The 27,393-nt window shown below is 37.4% G+C and overlaps 9 protein-coding genes across 10 annotated transcripts; 8 read left to right on the top strand and 1 right to left on the bottom strand.

Moving 5' to 3' along the window:
- Window positions 1–648: 648 nt before the first annotated feature.
- Window positions 649–6,742, top strand: LOC18013311 (phosphoglucan, water dikinase, chloroplastic). The gene is made up of 19 exons (XM_024150907.1): window positions 649–894; window positions 985–1,585; window positions 1,701–1,787; window positions 1,890–2,021; window positions 2,133–2,258; window positions 2,333–2,511; window positions 2,615–2,699; window positions 3,049–3,198; window positions 3,269–3,321; window positions 3,426–3,634; window positions 3,768–3,886; window positions 3,994–4,064; window positions 4,203–4,320; window positions 4,719–4,805; window positions 4,879–4,965; window positions 5,056–5,132; window positions 5,244–5,412; window positions 5,489–5,600; window positions 5,695–6,742. Exons 1-19 carry the CDS (start codon window positions 728–730, stop codon window positions 6,597–6,599), a joined length of 3,534 nt encoding a protein of 1,177 aa, XP_024006675.1. The 5' UTR covers window positions 649–727; the 3' UTR covers window positions 6,600–6,742.
- A 1,035-nt stretch (window positions 6,743–7,777) lies between these two features.
- On the top strand, window positions 7,778–8,716 carry LOC18012944 (two-component response regulator ARR22). Its single transcript, XM_006394817.1, has 2 exons — window positions 7,778–8,011; window positions 8,534–8,716. Exons 1-2 carry the CDS (start codon window positions 7,778–7,780, stop codon window positions 8,714–8,716), a joined length of 417 nt encoding a protein of 138 aa, XP_006394879.1.
- Window positions 8,717–9,870: 1,154 nt separating this feature from the next.
- LOC18012056 (UMP-CMP kinase 3) lies at window positions 9,871–12,967 on the top strand. 2 transcript variants are annotated; one of them, XM_006394820.2, is made up of 10 exons: window positions 9,871–9,954; window positions 10,770–10,827; window positions 10,920–10,971; window positions 11,159–11,276; window positions 11,417–11,573; window positions 11,663–11,743; window positions 11,846–11,953; window positions 12,043–12,114; window positions 12,422–12,478; window positions 12,711–12,967. In XM_006394820.2, exons 2-9 carry the CDS (start codon window positions 10,798–10,800, stop codon window positions 12,431–12,433), a joined length of 630 nt encoding a protein of 209 aa, XP_006394882.1. In that variant the 5' UTR covers window positions 9,871–9,954; window positions 10,770–10,797; the 3' UTR covers window positions 12,434–12,478; window positions 12,711–12,967. The 2 variants fall into 2 exon arrangements, with proteins under 2 accessions (XP_006394882.1, XP_006394880.1); XM_006394818.2 differs by lacking the exons at window positions 12,422–12,478; window positions 12,711–12,967 and having other exon boundaries at window positions 12,043–12,159.
- Window positions 12,968–13,688: 721 nt separating this feature from the next.
- Window positions 13,689–14,071, top strand: LOC18013488. Its single transcript, XM_006394821.2, has one exon. The coding sequence runs from the start codon at window positions 13,713–13,715 to the stop codon at window positions 13,956–13,958; it is 246 nt and encodes an 81-aa protein (XP_006394883.1). The 5' UTR covers window positions 13,689–13,712; the 3' UTR covers window positions 13,959–14,071.
- A 13-nt stretch (window positions 14,072–14,084) lies between these two features.
- LOC18012116 (DEAD-box ATP-dependent RNA helicase 3, chloroplastic) lies at window positions 14,085–17,902 on the bottom strand. Its single transcript, XM_006394822.2, has 10 exons — window positions 17,384–17,902; window positions 17,027–17,163; window positions 16,526–16,940; window positions 16,327–16,425; window positions 16,003–16,227; window positions 15,543–15,920; window positions 15,281–15,424; window positions 15,109–15,204; window positions 14,715–15,004; window positions 14,085–14,621 (listed from the first exon to the last, which is right to left on the bottom strand). Exons 1-10 carry the CDS (start codon window positions 17,774–17,776, stop codon window positions 14,543–14,545), a joined length of 2,256 nt encoding a protein of 751 aa, XP_006394884.1. The 5' UTR covers window positions 17,777–17,902; the 3' UTR covers window positions 14,085–14,542.
- A 781-nt stretch (window positions 17,903–18,683) lies between these two features.
- On the top strand, window positions 18,684–21,288 carry LOC18012117 (transmembrane protein 184A). Its single transcript, XM_006394824.2, has 7 exons — window positions 18,684–19,278; window positions 19,373–19,529; window positions 19,631–19,704; window positions 19,805–19,954; window positions 20,055–20,340; window positions 20,454–20,687; window positions 20,770–21,288. The coding sequence occupies exons 2-7, from the start codon at window positions 19,374–19,376 to the stop codon at window positions 21,136–21,138; spliced, it is 1,269 nt and encodes a 422-aa protein (XP_006394886.1). The 5' UTR covers window positions 18,684–19,278; window position 19,373; the 3' UTR covers window positions 21,139–21,288.
- Window positions 21,289–22,166: 878 nt separating this feature from the next.
- On the top strand, window positions 22,167–22,980 carry LOC18012805. Its single transcript, XM_006394825.2, has one exon. The coding sequence runs from the start codon at window positions 22,474–22,476 to the stop codon at window positions 22,792–22,794; it is 321 nt and encodes a 106-aa protein (XP_006394887.1). The 5' UTR covers window positions 22,167–22,473; the 3' UTR covers window positions 22,795–22,980.
- Window positions 22,981–23,923: 943 nt separating this feature from the next.
- On the top strand, window positions 23,924–24,473 carry LOC18011905. The gene has a single exon (XM_006394826.2). It carries the CDS (start codon window positions 24,079–24,081, stop codon window positions 24,388–24,390), a length of 312 nt encoding a protein of 103 aa, XP_006394888.1. The 5' UTR covers window positions 23,924–24,078; the 3' UTR covers window positions 24,391–24,473.
- Window positions 24,474–25,316: 843 nt separating this feature from the next.
- LOC18011906 lies at window positions 25,317–25,946 on the top strand. The gene is made up of 2 exons (XM_024151878.1): window positions 25,317–25,472; window positions 25,566–25,946. Exons 1-2 carry the CDS (start codon window positions 25,392–25,394, stop codon window positions 25,824–25,826), a joined length of 342 nt encoding a protein of 113 aa, XP_024007646.1. The 5' UTR covers window positions 25,317–25,391; the 3' UTR covers window positions 25,827–25,946.
- Window positions 25,947–27,393: the final 1,447 nt, after the last annotated feature.

Raw genomic sequence — 27,393 nt, forward strand, 5'->3', positions numbered from 1 at the left:
GTTGCAGTCATATTCAAACTAACCAGCTTATAGACTCATAAATTAATCAAATCTTATGTTTTTTATTATTTGAAGTCGAGCTTATTTTGGTCATTACACTCACATTACATATGCATAATTTCGATTTTAAATCTAAATTATCACACAGTTCGATGCTAATCTGAAGTAATAGTACGTACGTACGTTACAAACTCTGATGTGCTCCCCTTTTTAGCTTCAGTATAAAATGATTTTATGCTATTCACTTGTATTTATTTTATTTTACAACAAACTTACTTTTATACCCAAAAATCGAACAAATCCGCTGAATCAACCGTTATTCAGTACGAAATAGAAGTGTAAAAAACGTAACTATTTCTAATTCGAGCATTGCTAATGACCTTTTGTTATTAAAAACTACTAAAGACGAATCGCATTCCTAGGATAAATATGGTGATCTATCTTTACGTACTTTTTACGAAAAGAATGGTTTAAGACAGATTTTTTTATTATTCTCTCTCTTTAATTTTAATTTTTTTTTTATTTATCATCGCCTCATCGGTTTAAGAGCATTATTTATCAAGAGAAAGAAAATTATATTTCGTATAGAAGATATTTTCTGGACATGTTTTGGCAATTTCCCAGAGAGAAAAGCGAAACTCCTATAATTTGATTGTTAATGGGTTTTATTCTGAGACTTGAAGAAGACTGACAAAAAAACACTCTTATCGTACCCACAACAACTCCAATGGAGAGCATTGGCAGCCATTGTTGCGGCTCTCCTTTCACCTTCATCACCAGGAACTCCTCGCTTCCCAGAATCGTTAACTTCACTCGCAGTGTTCATCTTGGTCGCCAATCTCAGCGACTCAGAAACTCCCCTTCTCGTCTCACTTGCGCTGCTTCTTCCACCATGTATGACTTCTCTCATTTTTGCTTTCTACTGTTCGTTTCGATCGAAACCTGTTGTTAATTTTTTGGAATTCGAATTTGATCTGAGCCCAGAGAGGAGCAGCGGAAGAAGAAGGATGGGTCGGGAACGAAGGTGAAGTTGAATGTGAGGCTCAATCATCAAGTTAATTTCGGCGAGCATGTGGCTATGTTTGGATCAGCCAAAGAGATTGGATCCTGGAAGAAGAAATCGCCTCTTACTTGGACTGAGAATGGATGGGTTTGTGAGCTGGAGCTTAGCGGAGGTCAGGTTTTGGAGTATAAGTTCGTCATCGTCCACAACGACGGTTCACTCTCATGGGAATCCGGTGACAATCGCGTCCTTAAGCTTCCCAATTCCGGGAGTTTCTCCGTCGTCTGCCACTGGGATGCCACCGGAGAAACCCTTGATTTTCCTCAGGAGGTCGCCAGTGATGGGCACGACGACAGCGATAAACACGACGTCGTTGACGATAGAGTAGTGGGCAGTGAGAATGGTGCGCAGCTTCATAAAAGCACATTGGCGGGGCAATGGCAAGGCAAGGACGCTTCCTTCATGCGCTCCAATGAGCATGGCAACAGAGAAGTCGGCAGGAATTGGGATACTACTGGTCTCGAAGGCTCAGCTCTCAAGATGGTCGAGGGTGATCGAAACTCTAGGAACTGGTGGAGAAAGGTATGTTTATGAATTGGATGTGTACTCTTATAATGAAAGTTCGTTTCTTTCACTTTTGGACTTTTAGTTCTCTCCTTATTGTTATCTTATCGTTTAATGTGTTCTTCTGTCAAAGCTTGAAATGGTACGCGAGGTTATAGTTGGGAGCCTTGAGAGGGAGGAACGATTGAAGGCGCTCATATACTCTGCAGTTTATTTAAAGGTTTCTCTTTTCTTTTCCTAGCACAATCTATCTTTTCTCATATATCAGGGAGTATACATTGTTTATCTTCTCTTTCTTTTGTTTCTCTGGCTTCTTGTGCAGTGGATAAACACAGGTCAAATTCCTTGCTTTGAAGATGGAGGGCATCATCGTCCAAACCGGCATGCTGAGATTTCCAGGCTTATATTCCGTGAGCTTGAGCACATTTGCAGCAAGAAAGATGCTACGGCAGAGGTGGCACATTGTTTCTCTAAGTTCTCTGCTTTCACAGCCTCCCCTCTCAAAAAACTGTAGCTGTTGTTCACTTATTAGTTTCTCTAAGTTGCGTATGCTTTTGTTTCGTAGGAAGTGCTTGTTTCTCGGAAAATCCATCCGTGTTTGCCTTCTTTCAAAGCAGAGTTTACTGCATCCGTCCCTCTAACTCGAATTAGGGACATAGCCCATCGCAATGATATTCCTCATGATCTCAAGGTATACTCTTTTTAGCTGTTTTCTCATTAGATCGGTTACTTGCTTAGTATTCATATAACCCATCTTTGTTCCAGCAAGAAATCAAGCATACCATACAAAATAAGCTTCACCGGAATGCGGGTCCAGAAGATCTAATTGCAACAGAAGCAATGCTTGAACGAATTACTGAGACCCCAGGACAATACAGTGGAGACTTTGTGGAGCAATTCAAAATATTCCATAATGAGCTAAAGGATTTCTTTAATGCTGGAAGGTACTATATTTCTGAAGCCAAACCTATTCTTTCATCATATGCGTGCTATATGATGGTCCCATTTACCGTATAACTAATCAATATCTCTTGTATCTTGATGCAGCCTCACCGAACAACTTGATTCTATGAAAATTTCTATGGATGAGAGGGGTCTTTCGGCTCTCAGTTTGTTTTTTGAATGTAAAAGTGTAAGCTCTCCTTTTTGTTCCTTGTGATTCGGTGCTGAATGGCCCATATGATTTTTTTTTTTCTGAAAAAATATGCATGGTGTTTTCTTGGTTGATCTTTGAAGTAGTATGCCCTTGACACAAAATGTTTGGGTACAATTATTAGCAAACATAAAGTTGCAATTCAGATCAATAATAACCTCATCCCTGGTTGCGTTCTCCGTTTTAAGAAAAAGGAAAGAAATTGAATCCTAAAGGAAAATGTCTGTGACATGTTGATGTGTGTCCATACTGTCACATTAAACAAAATCATTGCAAAGTTTGTTTTTGTAGCCTCTTAATGAGCCTGACTGCCAATTCATATTTCCAGGGCCTTGACGCATCGGGAGAATCAACCAATGTTTTGGAGTTGATTAAAACCATGCATTCTCTGGCTTCTCTAAGGGAAACAATTATCAAGGAACTTAATAGCGGCTTGCGAAATGATGCTCCTGATGCTGCCATTGCAATGCGCCAGAAGGTGAGCTTTTTGTAGAGAATTTAGCATTAGCATATAGCAATTTATTTATATGATTTGCTCCTTTGATTAGTGGCGCCTTTGTGAGATTGGCCTCGAGGACTACTTTTTTGTTCTACTAAGCAGGTGTGCCTAAGACTTTTATTTATTTTTGGAGCGATATTTCCTTTGGAAGTTATTTATCCCCTGCTTCATTTCTCCGCTTCACGTCTTGTCAATGATTTGAGTAGATTCCTCAATGCTCTTGAAACTATTGGAGGAGCTGTTCAACTGGCAAAAGATGTAGAATCAGGAAATGTTGCCTCGTGGAATGATCCTCTAGATGCCTTGGTCTTGGGTGTTCACCAAGTAGGTTTATCTGGTTGGAAGAAAGAAGAATGTTTAGCCATTGGAAATGAACTCCTTGCTTGGCGAGAGAGAGACCTACTTGAAAAAGAAGGTTATTTACTTCTCTTACTTATGTCAACTCGTTCTATGTAACTCTGACATTTAAGGCGACTTTGAGGTTGGAAAGAATTTGCGAGCTACAATTATAAGCTGAAAATGCTCCTTATTTTTTTCTTTTCATGAAGGTGAAGAGGATGGGAGAACCATTTGGGCCATGAGGCTGAAAGCAACTCTCGATCGAGCACGGAGATTAACTGCAGAATATTCTGATTTACTTCTTCAAATATTTCCTCCTAACGTGGAGGTACACATTAGCCCATGCCGTACATTCTGAATTTACTGATGCAACTTCTATTTTACGTCAAATTCGTTTGGCCACATAATCGCAAGAAAACGTGCTTATCATTTCAGATATTAGGAAAAGCTCTAGGAATTCCTGAGAACAGTGTCAGGACCTATACAGAAGCAGAGATTCGTGCTGGGTAAGTCAGACCTTTACTTCCTAGGACTTAAGCTTAAGCCGTACGAGTAACCTCATGAAATTATATGAAAACATTTTTCTCAAATTTCATTCTCTTTCTGTATTTTCCTCTGATCGTACCCGTGGTTCTGCCATACAGCATAATTTTTCAAATCTCAAAGCTCTGCACTGTTCTTCTAAAAGCTGTAAGAAATTCACTTGGTTCTGAGGGCTGGGACGTCATTGTACCTGGATCGACTTCGGGGACATTAGTTCAGGTACGTGGAGAAGGCAATGAATACATATCTGAGATTTTGCATCTACTACTTTGTGATACGTATTTGTTTCTGAGAATGAACTATCATTACAAAGCTCAGTTATCAACTCATAATGTCTGGTTTCAATGGTTTAGGAATTTCCAGTTTTAAATTCGGCGTTACGTATGAAGTATGACCTGTTCATAATTATTAGCACTTTCTTATGATTTATCATGTTATTCGCAAATAAATCGTAATACAGGCTACAGATGAAACAACTATTATCTCTTTGTCGTTGTGTGTGTTTAGACCGGGTGTTATTAATGCACCATATGCTTGGTTGTTTTGCAATTATAGAAAGTTCCAATCATCTATGCCTTGTAACTTTTATGAGAATTCTCTGGCTATTGTTACTGCAGGTTGAGAGCATTGTGCCCGGATCATTCCCATCGACTGGTGGTGGTCCTATTATTCTATTGGTCAACAAAGCTGATGGCGATGAAGAGGTTTTTGACCTACATTCAACCTCATCGTGATTCCTGACCATACTAAAGATTACCTTAAAACATGCTTTGACAGGTAAGTGCTGCCAATGGGAACATAGCCGGAGTCATGCTTCTCCAGGAATTGCCTCATTTGTCTCACCTTGGTGTTAGAGCGCGGCAGGCAATTAATTTTTTTCTCTTGTTTCACTTCCCTGATTTTTCCTTAAGTAGTGCATAGTCTAAATTCTTCGTTTCAAATAATTTTCCACAGGAGAAAATTGTCTTTGTGACATGTGATGACGATGACAAGGTCGCTGATATACGGCGACTTGTGGGAAAATATGTGAGGTAATTTCTCTAATATTATCCTTTTGGAGAATTAGCTAATCTTTTAATCTCCCGTAAAACAAGAAAGCTTATGTGTCATGTCTAATGTTCTTTCTAATGTGAACCTTACAGGCTGGAAGCATCTCCAAGCCATGTAAATCTGATACTTTCAGCTGAAGGTAAGAGTCGCACTTCCAAATCCAATGCAAACAAAAAAACGGATAAGAAAAGTTCATCTGTCGATGATGAAGAGTCCAAGCCTGTTTCTTCATCTTCTGATAGCCTCCTTAACTCTTCCAAGGTAAACTCTTGATATCTCTGTGATTCCGTACACTTCACATTCAGATCGCCTACTGATTTAAAACATTCATCCATAGGATATCCCTAGTGGAGGAATCATTTCACTTGCTGATTCAGATGCATCAACCTCTGGTTCAAAAGCTGCTGCATGTGGTCTTCTTGCATCTTTGGCAGCAGCCTCTAGTAGAGGAAAGATTTTTTAATGTCCAAGGGGACTAAATTGACTGGAACCAAATCTTATTTCTTCCTAAATGACGTTTTCTGGTTTCTAATGATTGTGCAGTGGACAGCGAACATGGAGTTCCGGCATCATTTAAGGTTCCAACTGGAGTTGTCATACCTTTTGGATCGATGGAATTAGCTTTAAAGCAGAGCAATTCGGAAGAAAAGTTTGCGTCTTTGCTAGAAAAGTTAGAAACCGCCAGACCTGAAGGCGGTGAGCTAGACGGCATATGTGACCAGATCCATGAAGTAATGAAATCATTGCAAGTGCCTAAAGAAACAATCAACAGCATAAGCAAAGTCTTTCCCAAAAACGCTCGTCTCATTGTTCGTTCAAGCGCTAACGTCGAGGACTTAGCCGGAATGTCAGCAGCAGGACTCTATGAATCAATCCCCAACGTGAGTCCCTCAGATCCTTTAGTGTTTTCGGATTCAGTTTGCCAAGTTTGGGCTTCTCTCTACACCCGAAGAGCTGTTCTAAGCCGTAGAGCTGCTGGTGTCTCTCAAAGAGAAGCTTCAATGGCGGTTCTTGTACAAGAAATGCTTTCTCCAGACTTGTCTTTCGTTCTTCACACGGTGAGTCCAGCTGATCCAGACAGTAACCTCGTGGAAGCCGAGATCGCTCCTGGTTTAGGTGAGACTTTAGCTTCAGGGACAAGAGGAACACCGTGGAGACTCGCTTCGGGTAAGCTCGATGGGATTGTGCAGACCTTAGCTTTTGCAAACTTCAGTGAAGAGCTTCTTGTGTCAGGAACAGGTCCTGCTGATGGAAAATACGTTCGGTTGACCGTTGACTATAGCAAAAAACGGTTAACGGTTGACTCAGTATTTAGACAGCAACTCGGTCAGAGACTCGGTTCGGTTGGTTTTTTCTTGGAAAGGAACTTTGGATGTGCACAAGACGTTGAAGGCTGTTTGGTTGGTGAAGATGTTTACATTGTTCAGTCAAGGCCACAACCTCTGTAGAATCTTTTATTTTCTATAAAGCGAATAATACCAAAAAAAATGTCAGAAATTATATCTGCATTTGCGTCATTACCATATGTGAAGGTATGTTTAATAATGATATATATTTACAATATTTTATTGAACTTTGTGGAATTTTAAGATTTCAGTTTTAATAACTTACAAAAAAAACTCAGAGATATTGAAGCCCAGTTCAACAAATATGGTGGTCCGAGTTGAGAAAAAATATGCGGTTTTTTTTAAATAAAAGTTTTTGCGATAAAATTTTTATTTTGCAGTTTTTGGATGATATTATTTGATGCAACGAGTTTTTTTAAAATAAAAAAATAATTTCTTAAAGAAAATATAATCTTTAAATTTTGAAATCTATAAACTATTAATCGTAAATACAATATGTGGCTCATTAAAAATTTAAAAAAGTTAGTGGTCCTAAGTTAGGCTGTCGTCTAACTCGCCTATCCTAAAGACCGGATCTGCTTTAAAAAGAAGTCGGATTTACTTTTAAGAGAAATAATATGTTTAAGATTTTCTCGTATCATTGTATTACTTTTATTTTGTATAAATTTTAAATCTAATACGTAGATATTGGTAAAAACTTAAAGAAAAAACGTAGATTTTTTTCTCTTATGAATTACAATTGAATCAAAATTTATATATATTGTAATATTTCTTGCTAAATGTATGTATATTATATGAATCTCGTATTGGCAGAACATCTCTATAATTATAATCATGTATGATTATCTGCCATTCATGTCTCTTTGCTCACATGGTGTTATATGTATGAATTGGCAAATTATAATCTCATGGGATCGCCATTTAGTGATCTATAAAATCTCAAGAGATCGACATTGATTGATCTAAATCTAAACCCTAAATTAACATGATAAATTAAAGGGATATTGGTCAATCTCGTGAAAATGTGAAAGTATGTAGAGAAAGCGACGGCTGAGATATATTACCCAAAATAGAAAAGTAGAAAGACTACTAGATCTCCTCCGAATCCAAAACACAATCCAGCTGATACTGATTTTGGGTTCTAGAATTGATGATTCTTTCTCAATGTCTGCTCATTTAAATAGAGAGCAGGTTGTTGAGTTTCATTCATCACAACAAATATCTTCATAGAACCTTTAGTATTTTCACTGAAGAAACAAAAACCAAACAAACAAATACATATGACGAGAGAAATAGCTGATGAAGTTCCAAATTTGGCGGAGTCAAAGTTAACAGCTCTGGTGGTCGATGACAATTTCGTAAACCAAAGCATGCATCACAAACTGTTGGACCGGCTAGGGATTAAAAACGACGTCGTTTGTAACGGCAAAGAAGCAGTCGACGTTCATTGTTCCGGCAGAAACTATGATCTAATTCTCATGGACATGGACATGCCCATCATGAACGGTATTCAGGTATTAATTTATATTATGTTAATCATTAAAATTTTCTTTATTTGTTATTATAGTTCTTTAAAGCTGACTTTCTTTAAAATCGAATTCGTCATATTTTCGCTTCTCTAGCTATAATATTTATTGAGAAAGCAAGAGTTAAACGAACCAGATAAATAAGGTTACATAATTGTTTTGTTGATTTTGTTTTCTGTCTTATTACATTATTTGAGAATTTTTCTGACCATAATAAAGAAGTCGTATGAAACTGTTCTACTTAGTCTTGGAATAAGACTCCTAACTAATTCGTAGTTTATTTTTCTTTGGGGCTCAAAAAAAAAATCGATAAGTTTTGAAAATGTTGCTTGCTTTTAACCTTTTAAAAAGAGTTATGCTTTTCGATAGTTAGTTATTTAAAAGAAAGAAAATAAAAAAAAATACTTAAAACGATCGATACTTGATTTTTGGCTACAAATTTTTTACGACAGATGACTAATTAGGTCTAGATACTTAATGACTTCTTTTGTTTGAACGAATGAAATATAGGCGACAAAGAGACTAAGGGAAATGGGGATAGAGAGCAAGATAGCAGGAGTAACGACAAGAGCAAACGAAGTAGAGAGGAAAGAGTTTATGGAAGCTGGCCTTAATGACTTTCAAGAGAAACCTCTCACCATCTCCAAACTTATATCTATTCTAATTAAACTTGATTTTTACGTCCAAACCTAATTATCTAATCTCCATTGTTAATGATTTTTTTTCTTCTCAAACTTCACATATTTGCTAAAGCAGTTTTGAATTTCCATACTTCAAATTGTAATGCAAATATAAACTAATTAGATAAAGTATTTGTGCAAGTCATCATGCTTAATTTTACACAATAATATATCGTTTGAGAGATTCGAGGTTTATGATTGAATATTAGGCAAGGTTTATGATGATTAATCACAACATCATAATACACTTTGCGATTTTAAAAATGTTAGCCAATCGAATGCTTTAAATCGAAACGATGTGCCACGTGAATTGAGCTAACGTATGTTTAAATCCAAAGTATCTTGGCTTATGAAAAAGTGTGACACAAAACTAATTTATCAAATTTATTACTATCACTTATTCATTCACTAATACCCGTTTTACGCAAGACCCATGTGTTAAGCTCATTTCAATTTCGTGCTTTAAGTCACTAAGAAGTAAAATCTTGCATCATCTGTTTGGGATTTTTTTTTTTTTTTGTCCATCTGTTTGGGATTTTGTGTTGGTATTCAAATTTTCAGTACAGAAAATGATGTCAATGAAACGTTCTTAAGTCAAATAGCTTTTTGTTTTGTAACATCATAAACTTTTTCGAAACTCCGAATTCTAGTTGTTTCATTGTTTTGAATTCTATAGAGTAACTGAAATAAAAGTTTTAAGGAGTTAGACGATATAAATTTTAATTTTATCCAACCATTAGTTTTTGTAATATCCCTTATACTTATAGTAAAGCTTATATATTTATTCATTGGAATCGACTAAAAGCTATAATTACAGCAAAATTGTGCTCATATATGTAATTGTCAGATTAGATTTTCTTATGACAACCTCAATTACTACATGATTTGTTTTTGTCAATTTTCTTTTGTTTGTCAACAATTCTTTCCTGTTGTCATTAAATAGTAATGTAGTATTTTTTTTTTTTTTGGCGGAATAGTACTGTAGTATTAAACGCTTGATTACGAATTTACGACGAAAAAACGCTTTATTTAAATTAAAGAAATGCCCTAACAGACACGTGGACGGATATTAAAAAGTCCCCTAAAAGTAACAACAGAAGATTAAAATATAATTAAAAAGGAATGTATAAAAATATATAAATATCTGTACATATATATGTGTATGCGTGCATATTTATATAGCTTGCCTCTCCTTCCTCATTTCTCACTTTTCAGCGTTGAACCAATTTCTCCGTGTTCCCTTTGCTTCAGGTTTGCTTTTTTTTTTCTCAGATCTTTCTTCTGTTTTCTAAAAATGTCTCTTTCACAGTTTCTTATTTTTGACTGAAAATTGCCAGTGAATCTCAAATACATGTGTAATGAACTCCGAATCGGTCTCGTGTCTTTCATTCATGTCATTATCTTCCAATGCTCGATCTTACATTTCGTCCAAGTTTGCATCTTAATTAGATCATGGATTCGTTCTCCATCTGTTCTATTCAATTCTGGGTATTGATTTGCCTTGGTGGATTTTCCCCTTTTGTTTATCGATTTTCTGAGAAAATTGTTAAGTAAATGATGAGTTTCTCCACTGTTCTTCCATCGGATCTGATTTCCGATGTTGATCTACTTGCTCAGCATTTAGATCTGCGCTTAGATCACCTGGTTTCGGATTCTCCTAGATTTAACCGAGAGGCTTGATTGATCCATTCTTCTCTTTTTTGGTAAAGAGCTCATTTTTACGATTGAATTGTTCCAAATTTTTCACTTTTTTTTTGCCTCTTTCGGATCTGATATTTGTTGATCTATATACGTCAGCATTTATCTATATGCTCACATCACTTGATCTTTCTTTCGCAAATGTTTTGTTTTTACTTGCTAGAATTGGTAAAAAGCAATAACGCTGTTTTAAAATTCCAACCTTTTTGTTCCCTTGGATCTTGCTTTTCCTGTTCTTCTATAAGCTTATCATTAAGATCTGTGCTTAAATTTACCTGGCTAAGATTTAAGAACAAGTCAGATACTCCATACTATTACACTAAAAAATCAGTGCCTTGTCTAATTGGTCAATTGACTCTTCTTAACAGGTAATATTTGAACGAATTGCTTAGTATCATGGGATCAGTTGTTGATGCTGCAAACAAGGTGATGATGAATACCACTTACTGTGCATGTTCTACTTTGGAGATACATTGTGTAAACCTATTTGAAGTTCATTTTTGGTGTATTTTCTCCAGGAGGTAAATGGAACCGCAAGTGGGAAGAAACCCACAGTTATTTTTGTCCTGGGTAAGTTCTTGGTCTCTTATTTGCGTTGCTAAACTGTTACTTGTTGGTCACATTGTTTTTGGTCTTCTTAATACAATGTCGTCGATGGATTGCATTGTTCTTAAGATCATTGAGATGCTCTCTTAGGTCGACTTGTTGCAGGTTAGTTGTATTTCTTATGAGTTCATTTTTCGTATATATTTAACAGGTGGTCCAGGAAGTGGAAAAGGTACCCAATGTGCCTATATTGTCGAGCATTTTGGCTACACACATCTGAGTGCTGGAGACCTTCTTAGGGCTGAAATTAAATCAGGTTCTGAAAATGGGTATGCCCTAAAACTTTCTGCCATTGTCAATATTTATGCATAAGCTTATAACCGCCTTCAACTAGAAATTTGGCTTTCATCATTGGCTATTACGTTAAATGAAGATGATCTTTGTTTTTTCTATTTCAATGGTTTTACAGAACTATGATCCAGAATATGATTAAAGAGGGGAAGATTGTACCTTCTGAGGTTACAATCAAGCTTCTGCAGAAAGCAATTCAGGATAACGGGAATGACAAATTCCTCATTGATGGTTTCCCTCGCAATGAGGAAAACCGAGCAGCATTTGAAAAAGTTGTAAGTATATTTATACTTGTTAACAGATCTTTATGTTTTCTTTTTGTAATACCATTGCTTAATTACATGCCTTTTGGTGATTTTTGTAGACTGAGATTGAACCGAAGTTTGTCTTGTTCTTTGATTGTCCTGAGGAAGAGATGGAGAGGCGTTTGTTGGGCCGAAACCAGGTTAATATTATATGAAAAACTCTGTCACTTTATTCTGTCTAGGCTCTTTCATTCCACGTTACATATAGATGTTGATTGTTGCCTCCATTTCTGTTGTTGAAGGGGAGAGAAGATGACAATATTGAGACTATAAGGAAGCGATTCAAGGTGTTTCTTGAATCTAGCTTACCAGTGATTCAGTATTATGAAGCTAAGGGGAAAGTTAGGAAGGTAAAATCTTTTTCTTGTTTAATTTCATCAAGGTACACTCCACCAATTGTAAGTTGTAACAAAACTGTTGTTGTTCTACTTACACTCAGATTCATGCCGCAAAGCCCATTGAAGATGTATTTCAGGAGGTGAAGGCAGTCTTTTCTCCTGATGCTGAGAAGGTAAAAACCAATAGTTGTGCTATTCTCTAATCTCTAGGAGTCTAAAGGAAAATAAAAAGATACCTATGAACCACCTGTAATGTAGAAGCTTGTAACTAATGTTTACAGGTTTGAATCATGGATATTCATGATTGTTATGTAAGACAAAGAATAATGCATTTGCATAAACTTTTATCTACGTTTTCTTTTTCTTTTTCCTGCAATCCATTTTAAATAGAGCAATGCCAAAAAGCGATGATGCCATTATTTTATCACCTAAGCTATTGGTAGATTCTTGAGTTAACGATTCTGTGAACGTCTTACTTAGGTTGAAGCCTAGGCAGCAGCAGCAGCAGCGTAAAGAGATACCCGATAAATTGATCAGGTAAGTGCAGTCATTGATGATCATGTTTTACATTTATGTTCAAACCCAACTCAAGTTTCGATCTATAAAAGTAAAAGATAACTTAAGAATCTGGAATAAAGGCTGTCGAAGCCGATGCTTGATATATATAGCATATATGCACATACATATATACAGAAATATGGTATCTAGTTCTGTAAGAATCTTTTTTTTTAACAAAGGATGATTGACTGGTTTCTTTTAAAATTTGTAGGTAGCTGAGCGTTGCATCTTTACCAGGAAGTATATGCTTGGCCGTATTTTTTCCTATATAACCATATGATTACTGTTGTTATTATTATACACCGTTTACCTATTCTATAATTTTTGTTTTGTTGTTTTTTTTTAATACATTTTTTGTACCTGATGTGATTGTGATTGGTACTTTTGCCTGCCAAATCCGCGATTGGCTTACTGTAATTTCATAAATTTGAATTCATGGGATTTTAATATTAGTCGTTTATTTATCTCTCTTGATTAGATAAACTTTTGTTTTTGCACCAAAATCCATATTATTGGACTAAATATCAGAAAACACACTCATTACGTGTGTATAATAAGCTAACTTTTAATGTGTGTGTATATATGCATTAACCACAGATGACTGTTTTGTCGTCCACTAAAAACTCGTAAACTATCTTATTTGAACCTGGGTTATATAACACGATGACAATGCTAATACAAACAACTAGATTTCAAATTCTCCATAGTTGCCAGATTTTTGTTTTTACGACAAGTTACCAACATCCAAGTTTCGTTTATAATACTAATGTATATTTTATAGCATATAATTATATATCCATGATAAAAGTCATAACCCATTTTCAATCAGTAAATCACTTTCTCTTCATCAGTAAAAATAAATATACCAACTAATTATACTATACTCCGAACATTTTCATAGTTCTCCAATTACTAAATGACATAAAAAGAAAGAACGACGAGAATGCAATTCAAACTATAGTTAGCCTATCCTATTTAAGTCAATCCAAACAGAAAATAACAAAACTCTCTATCCGAGTCAAACAAAACTAAAATAGCAACAACAAAAAAAGAAAATACACAGAGAACAACAAAATGTACTATATATAGAGGCAAAAAAACTCAATATATAAACGCCTTCCTCTCTATCATCACTAGATAACAAATCTCATATCTATCAAACAAACACAAAACACAAAGTCTTGTAAATTTTGTTTTGTAGCAAAAGAGAAAAATGGCGGGAAAAGTGTATATGATGATGGCATTGATAATGATGGGATGTGTATTACAAGCATGCAATGGAACGAGCGTTGGAGAGAGCAAGGGAACGCAAGATCGAAGATTCGATTGTTTTAGAGACTGTTCCGTAAGTTGTGGCAAACAAAACAAACCTTGTTACCAAGATTGTTTGACCAAGTGTGGTCTCCCACAACGACCTCCTAGACCAACACCATCTTCGTCATCTCCCTCCACCGTTTGATCTTATTTCTTATTTTTGTGATCTGTGTCATTCGTATTCTTCGAAGAAGATCCTTATCTATTTCGATCAATATGCTCAAGGATGTCTTCTATATATGTTATATTACTGAGGGAATAAAAAAATCGATATTATAAAGAGAGAAACGATTCTATTATAAAGGTAGAGCTCCTTCTGTCAAAACACATGTGATCACGATTCACATTTAATAATAGAAACGTCCAAAAACAAAAGAAGGTATTGTAGATAGACTGACTAACCACTTAAATCATACAAAACTCAGAAACATGGAATCTGATCATTATAACAACCTAAAGTAAAAAGATCCATCAGCTTTCCCGTGTTTCTCACGCAATCTCTGAAAATGCCAATTGAGGAAAACCTTCTCCTTTTTGTTGCCTCTCTCTCTTTTTCTGCACTATGCTTTGTAGTTAAACCTTGTTTGAAGACATACATCCTCCATGCTTGCACTCTCTACCGTCTGAAACAAATGGTTGAAGGAAGCACGAAAAGAATTCGCATTAAGAACACCAAAAAGGACAAGGATCTCTCTCCCTCAAGAGGAGAAACCACTAACTAAGAATACTTTAAAACCCTCTCTTCTCAGGACAATCTGCTGCCCTGTGCCCTGAACTTCCACAATTGAAGCATGCACCTCCAAAACTCCTGTTTACAGATATCATCTCAATCAGTTGAATGGGGCAAGTGCGCAGATTTTAAACTAGATTTGAATATTTGACTGAAGCTCATAAAACTCACCTCTCTCGGGAAGGAGCTCTGAAGCTTGATGATCTTCTGTCACTACCACCGCCAATCAACCAATCATCAGAACTTCCTCTGGAACCACCACCACGAGACCAGCTGCTTCCTCCGCCACCGCTGCTTCTACTTCTTCTGTCATCATCACCTCCCCAATTATCACGTCCTCGTGATGATCCTCCTCTACCGCCAGATCTTGACCCTCTAGAACCTCCTCTAGGCATCCTGTCTCTGCTAGAGAACCGTCCATAGTTATCAGTAGACGGTCCATCATCTTGCAGCGGAGGCAACTACAATCAAAGCCCACAAATTTCAAGTGTAGTTAGTCAAAAAAGGGTCTTATTATGAATATGGTTTGTTGTATCTAAAGAGTGAAGTCTAGCAGGATCAGTACCTTTGTTATCATGGATAAACTGTTTCCTTCTGGCACTTCTTTCTCTAGCAGATTTTTCGCTATGTCCTCTGGTAGATCAAAAACAGCTCCTTGCACCTGATAATGTCGCAGAATCAGAGGTTTTCAAAAGAAGATACTTTTAAGATACTGCTAATATAACAATGATACTGACCCTGTCATCTGCGATCAAGAAGATTTTTCCAACTTCATCTGCAGCTGGGCGGTAAACATCGGAAAGAAAACCAGTGACAGACCTCGCAGACAAGAAGCCTCTAGAGTTCGTTGGATCTCGTATTAATTGTAAAGTCACCCATCCCTGCAGCCCAAAAATTTAACTTCAGTTAATAATTGACGGATTGCTAAATATATATAAAGGACTCTCAAGAATCTCTCATTGGTTTTCCTGAATCTGAAAGCATGATTGAGAATTAAACCTTCTCATGACTGAGGAGAGATCTTGATGAAGGTGGCTGAGAGAAACCGCTCAGGTGAGCTAGAGCTGCAGCTAAAGCATCTGTTCCCTTTTCCTCAAATAGTTTTTGAGCAGTTGCTGAGAAAAACTTTATAGACTCAGGGTGTACACCGTTTAGAGTGGCCACCACATGGTCTGCTGACGCTTCCAACAAGTCTGCAACCGTTGGTGGGCTAATAAACTCAAATCTGCAGCCAACGTCTCGCTCCAGAGACCTCACTGTTCTCTTTTGGCTGCTGGCGTGCATGAGAATGGCAGAGCCTTCTTTTCCTGCACGCCCAGTACGACCAGAACGGTGCACAAAAGTCTCTGGGTCATTAGGAAGTTCATAGTGGATAACCTGTAGAAGAAAATGTCAGAACAAACAGACAAACATGCCATGAAAGAGGATAAGCTATGTACTGAAACTTTAAAAAACTTACAAGATCAACGTTGGGAATGTCAAGTCCACGAGATGCAACATCAGTGGCAACTAGCACTGTGAACTTCCCTTGGCGGAAACTATTGAGTGTTCTCTCTCTTTGATGTTGGGATATATCTCCATGAAGTGCTTCGGAAGCTATGCTGTTTGACAATGCTAGAGAGACCTCGTCTGCATCTCTTTTTGTTTGTGTAAAAACAATGGTCTTGCCACCCTTCGCATACACCTTCAAGTTTTGAAAAGAGAAATAATCAATTCAGAGCTAAAGACACCAATCAATCATCAACCATGTTTAGGAAACAGCAAACTATAAGCTGAGCCATACTGTTATAAGGTCGCTCAGAATAGTGCGTTTGGATGTCGATGATGCTGAGATAGCATAAAGTTTGATCCCTTCTGCAAGCTTCTCATCTTGGTCTCCAACCTACCAATCCATTAAAACAAACAAGAAACTAGCATTAAGCATCTGACTCGAACGGAAACAATGAGAAGGAACAAAATGTCAAGCAAAGAAAAGCTTTTACCAAATCGATGTTCAAGGGATTGTCAAGGTACTTTCTCGCCAACTTCTTGACCCAAGTAGGCATAGTTGCTGAGAAAAGCATACTTTGACGCTTCTGTGGGAGATTCTCAAGAATCGATTCCACGGCCTCCTCAAACCCAACGGCAAGCATCTGATCAGCTTCATCAAGTACCAAATACTCAACTTCACCCAACTTGAGGCTCCTTCCTTCGATCAAGTCGATGATCCTTCCAGGGGTTCCAACAACAACATCAACACCACGAGTCAGAGCACTCTGCTGAATGGTATAGGAAACACCACCATATACACAGACAGTGCTCAAATAAGGTGCAGACTCCTTAATCTCCTTCTCCACTTGCTTAGCCAGTTCTCGGGTTGGCGCAAGGACAAGAAATTTAGGAAGACGACCAGGCCTCCTGCTCAATCAGAGGAAACGAAACGTTTAGAAAATCCAATGGAAAGGTTAATGTAAACAAAGGGTATGTAAAGTTAAATGAAAGACCTGAAAGCAGAGTAATCTCCAGATTGTTCAGTGAGTCGTTTGATGATAGGGATACCGAAAGCTAAAGTCTTCCCAGTTCCTGTCTTTGCACGAGCAATGATGTCTCGTCCTTGTAGTGCAGGAACCAGCACAGCCCTCTTCAATTACCCAAATAAAAAAAATATATATGTCAATCGAGACTCAACGTATGTGGTCTTAAGCTTTCTAGAGCAGATAAGGCAAACAAAGAAAAGTCTTCAACAGTTTTCAGATTATCCGCAAAGGAGCCATTTTTGTAATTTGAAATTGGAAAATGATAAAACTTTGGAAACCTAAGTCGAAAAAGAAAAGATTTATCGAGAGAGAAAAGAGAGGAACCTGAATGGGGAAGAGGTGAGTGATACCACGCTTCTCGAGAGACTCACCGAGACGCTGAGGCAAACCGAGTTTTGAGATAGCGAGCTCTTCGGCATCGTCGGAGGAGTCGTTGCCGTCGAGGTCGAATTCGTCGTGGTCGGAGAGACCAAGGCTCTTGAAAGCTTCCTCGCTGAGAACGGAATTGGGGGTGGCGACGGCGGAGGGGATAAGAAGAGAAGAGGAAGTGGAAGAGGAAGAGGAGTGGATAAGACGAGTTCTACGAAGAGAGATGGGAGAGAAGAAAGGCTTATCTAGAGAGAGAGCTAAGCAACCAGACCTCTTCTTGGAATTGGGTTTAGAGATTTCGAGGTGAGGAACCTGGTAAAGAGAAGGAACTCCTACCGTCGACGCCATTGGAGAGGAAGAAGGAAGGAGGAACAAGGAACAAGGAACAAGGAACAAGGAAGGATAAGGTGAAAGAGAGAGTGAGTGTTTTTTTAAAGGCTTTGCAACCTTCCACGCCTTTCTTTTGCTTCTCTGCTCCGCCCTATCTTATTTATTTTCTCCTTCCTCCAAGTGGTCTAAAATATCAACATTTAATGGGCCGTTGTTGGGCCGATCTTTTGTGTTAATTTAGGTCCACTATTTTTTCCAGCGAATTAGAGGTTCTAAAGGTGCCAACTTTAACACTGTTAGACAAACTATTAAAAGCAATGAAGGCCATTTCACAGAGGTAACAACTCTTTCATTTACAAAGAGATCATCAAAGCCAAAATTCTCTCATCTTTGGATACAATTTGAGCAATGAGATATAGCATTTTTATTTGTTGCCCTCACTTCCGCTACCAATTTTCAACCCAAAAATAAATAAAAATCTCCTTCAAAATACTTATTTCTTAATCTCATGATAGAAAGTTGGCCACTTCTTTGCCTTGAGTGGCCTATTTGCCGCCTTCACCACATCAAAAACTTCTGTCACAAAAATCACCCTATTAATTCTACGACTATACTTTAATGGCTTCTTATCATTTGTTATAAGAATTTAACAAATACTACTCATTAATCCAACATCGAGCAAAATAAAGCATATTTGAATAAGAAAATATACGTTTTTTGTTTATCTATCAATGCAGTTGACGACCGCAAACGTTACCGTAGTTTTTTTTTTTTCCATTGCCGACAAATTATGATGAAGTTTATAATTGTAAATTAATAATTATGAACCATTATATTGAAATCATTGGATTGGGTTAGACTCGTGTATCTTAAGGAACATAGATTATTCCAAAAATAAATAGAAAATAAAGTTAGGAAAGGGAAATAATTTAGGGTTTGAAGTTCACAGGCTGGATTGGATGGACGTTGAACGGATTCCAACTCCTTGCTGATCTAAAAATCTTGAGACCTATAATTAAAGATTCCTTTTAGTTTCTTCATTCTTTTTCTCTATAATTAAAGATTCCTTTTAGTTTCTTCATTCTTTTTCTTTCTTTTCGACTTGCTTTGTTGTGTGAAACCCATCTCCATTAAAGTTTTCTCCTTTCTTAGGAAGGGAAGAACAACGAGGAAGGCTTATCAAAACCCTCTTCACAAAATCCATTAAAGTTTTTTCTCTCTGTTCCTTCCTTCTGTTTTCGCTTCGTTACTACGGTTACATTGTTCTCTCTCGTCCTTCAATTCAAGGTACGCTCTTCCCGATTGCGGATCGTGTCTCAATTCTGGGTTTGCGTCATTTGATCAACATAAGAGAACACGCATCGATCCTCGACTCCTACTTGCTGAATCCTTAACTCGCGACGCGAAATTGGGTTCCTGTTCTGCTCCGATCTCGCTGTGATCTTTCAATTTCAACACCTTCTTGATACCTCTCGGAGCAATTTGAAGTTTTTTCCAGATCCGTCTTAGCTCTTGTAGAGGTTTGTACCCAAAAATCTCTTTTTTGCTTGATTTTATAGTTTGAGGAGTTTATTCATGGAGAAATGTCAATTCTTTATTTTTGTTTGTTTGCAGAATGGCGGATTTGATACCATTTTATCTCAATATCGTGGCATTTCTATGTACTGCTGGAGCCATTGCTTTGGCAATATTTCATATCTACAGGCATCTCCTGAATTACACGGAGCCAACTTATCAGAGATATATCGTACGCATCATCTTCATGGTCCCAGTCAGTATTCTCATCTCTAACCTCAACTTTCTAGTCCATAACCATGTTGGATGCTGTCTCCATCCCTAACACGTCCTTGATGTTTTCTTCTACCTTGTCAGGTTTATGCCTTCATGTCATTCTTGTCTCTTGTGCTACCCAGAAGCTCGATATATTTTGATTCCATACGAGAAGTGTGAGTTTTCTAACTGTGCTGGCCCTTAAAAGTCTTCTGTTCCCGTTTAAATTCAGTGGCATTTTGAGACTCTAGTGATGACATTTTCTGGTTGTATCAGTTATGAAGCATGGGTCATTTACAACTTCTTATCACTGTGTTTGGCTTGGGTTGGAGGCCCAGGAGCTGTAGTGCTAAGTTTAAGCGGCCGCTCTCTAGCGCCATCTTGGTCTCTCATGACATGCTGCTTTCCACCATTAACATTGGACGGGTAAGTTTATGGAACGAAACGAAGTTCTTTGTACCTATCATCAAAGGCAGCATTTACATAGTCTTAGCTGACATCCATTCGCATGGTTTTTTCTTTGCAGGCGTTTTATTCGGCGATGCAAGCAAGGTTGTCTGCAATTTGTAATTCTAAAGCCTATCCTAGTTGCTGTCACACTTGTTCTTTATGCGAAAGGAAAGTACAAGGATGGGAATTTTAACCCTGATCAAGCATATCTCTATCTTACTATCATCTACACCATATCCTACACAGTGGCCTTGTACGCACTTGTGCTATTTTATATGGCATGCAGAGATCTGCTTCAGCCTTTCAATCCAGTCCCAAAGTTTGTGATCATCAAGTCTGTGGTCTTTCTAACCTATTGGCAGGTAAATTTGCGTTTTAACTTAAGAGTATTTGACATCAACTCTTGCCTCTTGCTATCTTCCACAAATAGTTGCTTTCTTCTAATTTTGTTGAATGGCTTTCTTTCTTTATACAGGGTGTTCTAGTATTTCTTGCTGCAAAATCTGGATTCATAAAGGGCGCAGAGCAAGCGGCTCATTTTCAAAATTTTATAATATGTGTCGAGATGCTTATCGCTGCAGCATGCCATTTCTATGCTTTTCCATACAAGGAGTATGCCGGTGCCAATGTTGGTGGATCTGGCAGTTTCTCAGGGAGCCTATCACATGCTGTCAAACTAAATGACTTCTACCATGACACTGTTCACCAGGTAACTGATTTCGTTTTAAACCATCTGTATGTTTTAAATAATAGCATTGTCATTTTGGTTTCCTGATGATTGGTTGTTACAGTTTGCTCCTACTTACCATGATTATGTGCTCTATAATCATAACGATGGTGGTGACGAGGGGGCAAAGAAGTACCGGTCGAGAACTTTTGTGCCAACTGGCCAAGAGATGGATGCAATGAGAAAGAACAAACCCGTGTATGCAAACAAGATAGATGGTGTCTCGGTCTCAAGTAGTCTATCTTCAGGGACAAGCTCACCGAAAAGCTCCAGCGTAACTTCTGATCCTGTGCGCTCTGATGCTGCTAAATCTTCCTTGCTTGTGGATGCCTCGGATTCTCTTGATACAATGTATGATATGTCGCTCATTGACATTGATTTATCTAGTTTCCCCAGCAATGTTCCCTCAGCAAATGAAAGTGGACCTAGATAGGAGCAGAATAAAGATGTAGAAGAAAGCACCATTTACAAGTACAAAATGTGCTCCTTATAGTTGGATTCAGATGAATCTTCTACAGGTGTGTTCGTAGTTTGAAGATGTTAGTAGGGAGTCTTGAGGATAAATGAAAAAAGCTTCTAAACCCATTTGCCTTCAACTCTTGTAGATTGCATGTTTCTTGTTCTTGCCTGCTTTGTAGATACAATAGGATATGGAACCTCTCATTGATGCTTCTGAAGCTTGGGAATTGTTTGGCAGCGAAATTATTCTTCATATACATGTAACTAGGTTGAGTATGCAGAGTCTTTTAAAAATTACATATTCTGTGTTCTTCTTGGCATCAGTTTCTGAAGTTTGAAACTCTTAAAAGGCTACGCCTAAGGCTTAACAGTAACACTATATTGCTTTTCCCGTGGAGATAGTAGAGTTGTAAGATAATTGTATGGCTAGTAAGTAATATTGTGATGTAGAATTTTAACTTTGGAGATACTAGCCAAGGCTAAGGCTGAGATGGCGAACTTGTGTGCCTACTGCCTAACAGTAACACTTGCTTTTACCGTGGAAATAGTAGAGTTGTTAGACAATTCTTATTACAGGTCGTGTACTTAGGCTGATAGGGTAGGTTTTGACTAGAGCAAGCAATGTAAATGCATAGGAGTTGGCTTATCCCTCTTTAATGCCCTATGTCACATCTTCACATACCTAACCACAACTGACTACTTTTGGTCCACCAAACATAAACTATTTAGCTCTCTCATATTACTTGTGTGACCACAAAACGAAAAACAAAATAAGTAGTAAATAAGGCATTGTCTTGGATGATACGTATTTCACGTTCTCTGCATCTCGAAAATGTCTTCTAATTCAATTAAATATAAAAAAGAATAGATTTCATTTACATTTTCGAAACAAATGGCTTTCATTCACTGCATTTACTTTTACTTTTCTGTTAATGGAATGTTGTTGCTCATCGGGAAAAGGCTAAAATAAAGTCTCACCAGACTTTTGGATGGATTAACGAGGACAAGACTATCAGATGAGCGAGCGAGAGAGAAAGAGCACATAGGCTTGCGCCAATAAGAACACAGTGTGTAAACATAAAGCTAATAAACACTATAAAAGCGAGACAGAGAAGAAAAGGAAAAGTAGAAACATCAACACGCGCTTCTAATCAAGTCATTCGCTATTACGCGACTGCGTTAGCGGCGGCGAGAGAGCGTGCGTTTAGAGATCTCAATCGACCCTTAACCCTTCACTTGACGTGTTCTTTTTTCCAACCTCGGAAATCAAGAAATTCCTAAAAAAGGAGCTATTTTTCTTCAGATTCCGATGAGTGAGAAGCTCGTCTTCAGAGGCAGCAGTGGCGGCGACTGGTGCTGGCAAGGAAACTATGGTTACGGAGCGTATGGAGAGTATTTGGAGAAGAGACAGATGTTTCTCAGGAGCTACCAGTTCTCCAGAAAACAGAGCTTCACTGAGAAGGTTACCAGTTCTGTGAGGAGAGCGAAGAGAGTTGTGTGGACGAGACTGAGATCAGCTCGGAGGTTAAAACGCGTTGTCTGGTCCCGTCTCAGATCGGCGTTTTTCTACCGCCGGAGACGTTTTTTCCGCCTTTTTCACTTCCACGATGAACCTTGTTACTGTTTCTAGAGGTTTTATAGCTTTATCTTCAGTGTTTGGTTCCGTCTTTGATTATCTTGTTATGCTCATATTAATCACACTATAATTCTCCGTTGTGGTCTTATTGATCAGATCAATAAAATTTTGGATTCAGTTTCACTTGTAATCTTCATTTGATTTTGGTAGTGGAAAGTCAAAATTGGGTTTATGTGTGTAACGGAGAGAGTCATACAAGAAACGTGATCATAGCTTCGATCACAGTTACGACTTAAGATGCGAGGGTCGTGGTCCATTCCTCAGTCAGAGAGAGTGGTCCGTTCCTCTTTTCTCGTGTCTATTCGTCTACAAGTCAAAGATGCATTTTCCTCTTGTTATTTTGTACGGTTTCGTTTTTAATGGGCCTTCACTGGGCCTCAATGCAAATCAAAAGAAGGACACTATTGGGTCAAAAAAATTCTTAAGCATCTCATGACCAACTGTTGTATGTTGCGTTTGTTGTATGACCAACTACATTTGTTCTTTCCCTTTTAATCCAATCATCCTAAGTTTTCTTTTTTTTTCTTTATGTAACTTGTGAATTTAGCAAAATGTTTAGAATCGGGTTTTGAGCATAAAATAGAAACTTTTTTTAGTCAAAAATTGGTTATAAAAGAAAAATAGACAAAAGCATAACATTGAACTAATTTATAATCCAATCCAACAATATATTTTTGTATTATTGTTGGATTTAATTTTAACAACATTTTCTTTAACCAAAATACAAAAATTAACATCTGGGACTTTTGTCTTTCTCATTATCCTCTCTTCTACTCATGTTGCCAAATGATTACGCCGCTGGCTTAGGTAGTGGCTTCTCTTTAATCTCTTATTTAGATATATAAAACCTCTTGGCTCTTATTCAATCATTGCACATGGCTCTCAAATTTCTTATAAACTATATATAACATCATTTCTTTATTTTTTTCTCTTTTTTTATGACAACCATAGCCACATAGGTCAAATACATGGCAGTTGCAGTCTCTCTCTGGCTTATGTGGTTAAACAAGAACTGCACAAATCAGAGGATTTGGGGATTTGTGGTTTTTAACAAATACAAAAGAAGAATAAAACCATGTGCTTTCAGAATCTTTCCCTCACTCTCTTATCTTTTAAAGGAGCCCCTTTACTCATCAATCATCGTCAGATAGTTCTTTGTGTTGTTACTCAACTGTTTCTCCTTTGATTCATTACTCATTGAACTGTTTTCTTTGTTTTAGAGCTACTTTCAAACACTTCATAAACAAAATCTTCCAAACAACAAGAAATAAGCTCAAGATGCTGCAGATTATTGGTAATTACAGGTCAAGCTCATCATGCCGGTACCAGAAGCTAAGTCATCATTACGAGAAGGTTAAGACAAGAACTATAAGACATAACTGGAGGAAGAAGATCGAGGGTAGGTCAAAAGGGTTAAGACTAAACCGGCCAAGGAGGCTGGTTCTTAAGGCACTGGTTTTGCCAAGAAGGATCTTCAGCATTTACACGCAGATCACAAATAAAATGAACAGAGAAGGTTTCTATCCCAATCTCATTCTCTCTTCCCACTGGGGCTTCCCTATTGTATTAGAGAAAAAACTCAAATTTTGACGTTTGTGACTTCGTATAGACAAAAAGAGATCGAAAACAGAGTAATGATGAAATTGTAATCAAATGTCATTTATGATGTTAAACCAAATGTTATTATATGATGTTATTGGAGTTTGAGGTTATGAAATAGAGGACAAACGGGTTTAATTTATCTCTTTGTTTCATAGTTGAGAGCAAGTGGAAGAGTAAGTCCTCTCTACTTTCTTGAATGCTGAGCAACATTCACGACCAAACAAAACATCGATATGTTTCTGTCCTCCACAGCCCAATAATGAAGCAACTTTACATTACTCATATTTGGTCTACAAACTACACATCTCGTTCTCTAAGTTAGCTTTGATACACTTGATTTCCTATACAAATTTCATACTAGTAAACCAATAGTCTAAGTGTGTAAATGTGTATTCAACTGATCTTTGGACTGAATGTTCATCCCTTTTTTTAATATAGATTTAAGAAGTTCACACTCAATAGACTCCCTAAGCCATGCGATGCGCCATGTTAATATATATCAATGGCTAGTGAAACTCCAACTAAATTTCCACGTACATTATATATGAATATTTCGTTTGGAATTAGTAGATGAGAATATACGAAATAGACTAAAGTTCCCAAATAAAAGAACATATTATTTAATATAATTGCTGACGATTAAGCGTGACAGAGAAAACATCAATCAAGGGAGAGAAAAAAAAAAGGTAGAAGAGAGATAGCATGATAAAGGAGAGGATCACTTTACAGAACATAAAGACTTTACAAAACGGAATGTGATGATTTGTGACAACCACCTCGTTTTTTAATATGTGCTATAATGAGAAGCAACACATTTAAAGATTGAAGGCTTGTCTGTAAAGTAACAAACTTTTCTGGTCACTTTGAGAGAATCAATAAGTATCATTATAAAGCTATGAAAGGGTTGGTGAAAGCCATCACATTTTCAGCAGTCTTTTAGAGAAGCTGATGTGACAAGAAGACACGATTTTGAAGAAGCAGAAGGTTATATGAGGAGTTTGGTGTATAAGAAGATGTGGTGGATTGTATATCGAAGGACGAACAAGAGGAACATACACCGAGATTGCGAGGTATATATATGTAGTGAAAAACTGAGATTTTGATTCATATATTTTACTAGAAATGTAATTTTTTTTTTAAAAGTATTAATTGTGATTTGACAGAGTAAGAAGATATGTGAGTTGGGAAAAGACTTGGATGAGTTACTTAAGGGGAGACTAGAGACGATCGAGGAGGAACCGGAAGCAGAAGAGCGAGAGCGGTTAGGAGAATCGCAGAAGCCAATGTTGGTTAAGGCTAAGACAAAAGTGGAGAAGGGAAAGGCAATAGTAAAAGCAAAAGTGAAGAGTGGGAAAGTGTTTTACATGTTGTGTGTTATAGGCTTAGCCTCTAAACGTGGTTTTAATGATCTTGTTCTTCACTAAACCCTCTCAACTTTTAATTTTCTTCTTCCTGATTTTTGTTTTCTTTACTTGACTGTTGATGTATATATATGTGTGTATTTCTTTCGATATACATGTAACGCAATTTTGTGTTTGTCCTTTTCTTTTTTTCCTTTTTTTACTCGGGTGGAGTATTCTTTATGTTGGTGAAATTAGCTATTATAATCAAGTTTAAGTAATGAAGTGTTTTCTCTACTAGTGAAAAAGTTACAATAAAATCATTTATAAAAAAAATTGAAACGAATGACGTATTCTTGTCACACTTAGTAGATGAAAAAGGTTGAAGTCATGAATCAACCATGCATCAACTAATCACCACGAGGCCTATACCGGTTTAGTATGAACTCCTAAAATTCATGAACCTCTGAGTATCCCACATCGTTTATAAGTTTGTTCTCAAAGTTATAGAATTGACATGAATGAAGAATGATGATTCTAATACCAGCTAGTACTATGAGATCTCTTTCCCTAATAGTGGCTCCTTTGCTTTTCTTTCTTCTTACGATTCATGCATCCACCGAGCCACGTCCCACCGAGCCACATCCCACGGAGCCACGTCCCCCCGAGCCACGTCCAACCGAGTCACGTCCCACTGAGCCACGTCAAATGCCCATATTGAGACATGACAACCAAAGCAGCGACCTCTCCTCTGCCATTGGCGACATGAGAAGGGACTCTTACTACGGTTTTGTCATTCTTCTCCATCTCCTCAACGATACAAACTTCTTCAGGAACCAAGAGATCACTTTCTTGATGCCTAGCGACGACGATCTTTCTCGAGCAGACATGAGTCAAGAGAATCTCCAGACATTTATCCTAAGACATACGATACCTGCGTGGCTTATGATCAACCACATGCTTCGTTTTCCAAACAAAACTCTTGTTCCTTGTAGCCTCCCTGAAAGGATGTTCACCATCACAAAATCCGGTGGGTCAGGACTTTATGTCAACAATGCGAGGATCGTTTCTCCTAATATTTGTCAGAACTCTCGCATATCTTGTCACGGAATTAGCAACGTTATTACATTCGACGAAGAAGACTCCTTTTCAAAGGTAATGTCATCACACAAAATGTTATCATCAGTTCGTGGAAGAATCACTTCGTCGAGGCACTGAAGCTTCTCCTCTCTTATACGTGTGAAAATCTTCTATGTTTCCAAAAAAATAAGAGCTCCGGTGTTACCATTATACTCTAGACCATATATGTTTTTGCCAATTTGTATGTTCAAAGAAAGTGGCAGAATAATTCACCCCCTATGTGCGTTTTCCCAAATCATTCAATAAACCAATATTTTAAAATGAGTTCCTAAATCCTTTTCATAAGTAGTTGAAACAAATCTGTCTTAAAATTTTACCTTATTGATAAACTATACGTTGAATCATAAATTGTGAAATGCACAAATTACCTAGTAAAGCCTTCATTTGTTTTTTTTTACTGGTAAATATATCAAGTTATCAACTACAAAAGCCATGGACGAGAGAGATTGTATCAACTACAAAAAAAAAAATAGTGCTGAAAAGAAAAACGATCGTTAACCTAAATCAAACA

Source organism: Eutrema salsugineum, unplaced genomic scaffold (assembly GCF_000478725.1).
Source record: "Eutrema salsugineum unplaced genomic scaffold, Eutsalg1_0 scaffold_6, whole genome shotgun sequence".
Lineage (NCBI taxonomy): Eukaryota > Viridiplantae > Streptophyta > Magnoliopsida > Brassicales > Brassicaceae > Eutrema > Eutrema salsugineum.

Excerpts from the sequence above, each read along its gene's own strand:
- LOC18013311 (XM_024150907.1), top strand. The coding sequence starts at position 728 with ATGGAGAGCATTGGCAGCCATTGTTGCGGCTCTCCTTTCACCTTCATC. Across the intron at positions 2,022-2,132 it reads AGAAAGATGCTACGGCAGAG|GAAGTGCTTGTTTCTCGGAA; the intron begins GTGGCACATTGT and ends TTTGTTTCGTAG. Across the intron at positions 4,321-4,718 it reads CTTCGGGGACATTAGTTCAG|GTTGAGAGCATTGTGCCCGG; the intron begins GTACGTGGAGAA and ends TTGTTACTGCAG.
- LOC18012944 (XM_006394817.1), top strand. The coding sequence starts at position 7,778 with ATGACGAGAGAAATAGCTGATGAAGTTCCAAATTTGGCGGAGTCAAAG. Across the intron at positions 8,012-8,533 it reads CCATCATGAACGGTATTCAG|GCGACAAAGAGACTAAGGGA; the intron begins GTATTAATTTAT and ends AATGAAATATAG.
- LOC18012056 (XM_006394818.2), top strand. The coding sequence starts at position 10,798 with ATGGGATCAGTTGTTGATGCTGCAAACAAG. Across the intron at positions 10,828-10,919 it reads TTGTTGATGCTGCAAACAAG|GAGGTAAATGGAACCGCAAG; the intron begins GTGATGATGAAT and ends TATTTTCTCCAG. Across the intron at positions 10,972-11,158 it reads CACAGTTATTTTTGTCCTGG|GTGGTCCAGGAAGTGGAAAA; the intron begins GTAAGTTCTTGG and ends TATATTTAACAG.
- LOC18013488 (XM_006394821.2), top strand. The coding sequence starts at position 13,713 with ATGGCGGGAAAAGTGTATATGATGATGGCATTGATAATGATGGGATGT.
- LOC18012116 (XM_006394822.2), bottom strand. The coding sequence starts at position 17,776 with ATGGCGTCGACGGTAGGAGTTCCTTCTCTTTACCAGGTTCCTCACCTC. Across the intron at positions 16,426-16,525 it reads ATCCCTTGAACATCGATTTG|GTTGGAGACCAAGATGAGAA; the intron begins GTAAAAGCTTTT and ends ATGGATTGGTAG. Across the intron at positions 14,622-14,714 it reads AGAGCTCCTTCCCGAGAGAG|GAGTTTTGGAGGTGCATGCT; the intron begins GTGAGTTTTATG and ends ATCTGTAAACAG.
- LOC18012117 (XM_006394824.2), top strand. The coding sequence starts at position 19,374 with ATGGCGGATTTGATACCATTTTATCTCAATATCGTGGCATTTCTATGT. Across the intron at positions 19,705-19,804 it reads TTTGATTCCATACGAGAAGT|TTATGAAGCATGGGTCATTT; the intron begins GTGAGTTTTCTA and ends TGGTTGTATCAG. Across the intron at positions 20,341-20,453 it reads TCTTTCTAACCTATTGGCAG|GGTGTTCTAGTATTTCTTGC; the intron begins GTAAATTTGCGT and ends TTCTTTATACAG.
- LOC18012805 (XM_006394825.2), top strand. The coding sequence starts at position 22,474 with ATGAGTGAGAAGCTCGTCTTCAGAGGCAGCAGTGGCGGCGACTGGTGC.
- LOC18011905 (XM_006394826.2), top strand. The coding sequence starts at position 24,079 with ATGCTGCAGATTATTGGTAATTACAGGTCAAGCTCATCATGCCGGTAC.
- LOC18011906 (XM_024151878.1), top strand. The coding sequence starts at position 25,392 with ATGAGGAGTTTGGTGTATAAGAAGATGTGGTGGATTGTATATCGAAGG. Across the intron at positions 25,473-25,565 it reads ACATACACCGAGATTGCGAG|AGTAAGAAGATATGTGAGTT; the intron begins GTATATATATGT and ends GTGATTTGACAG.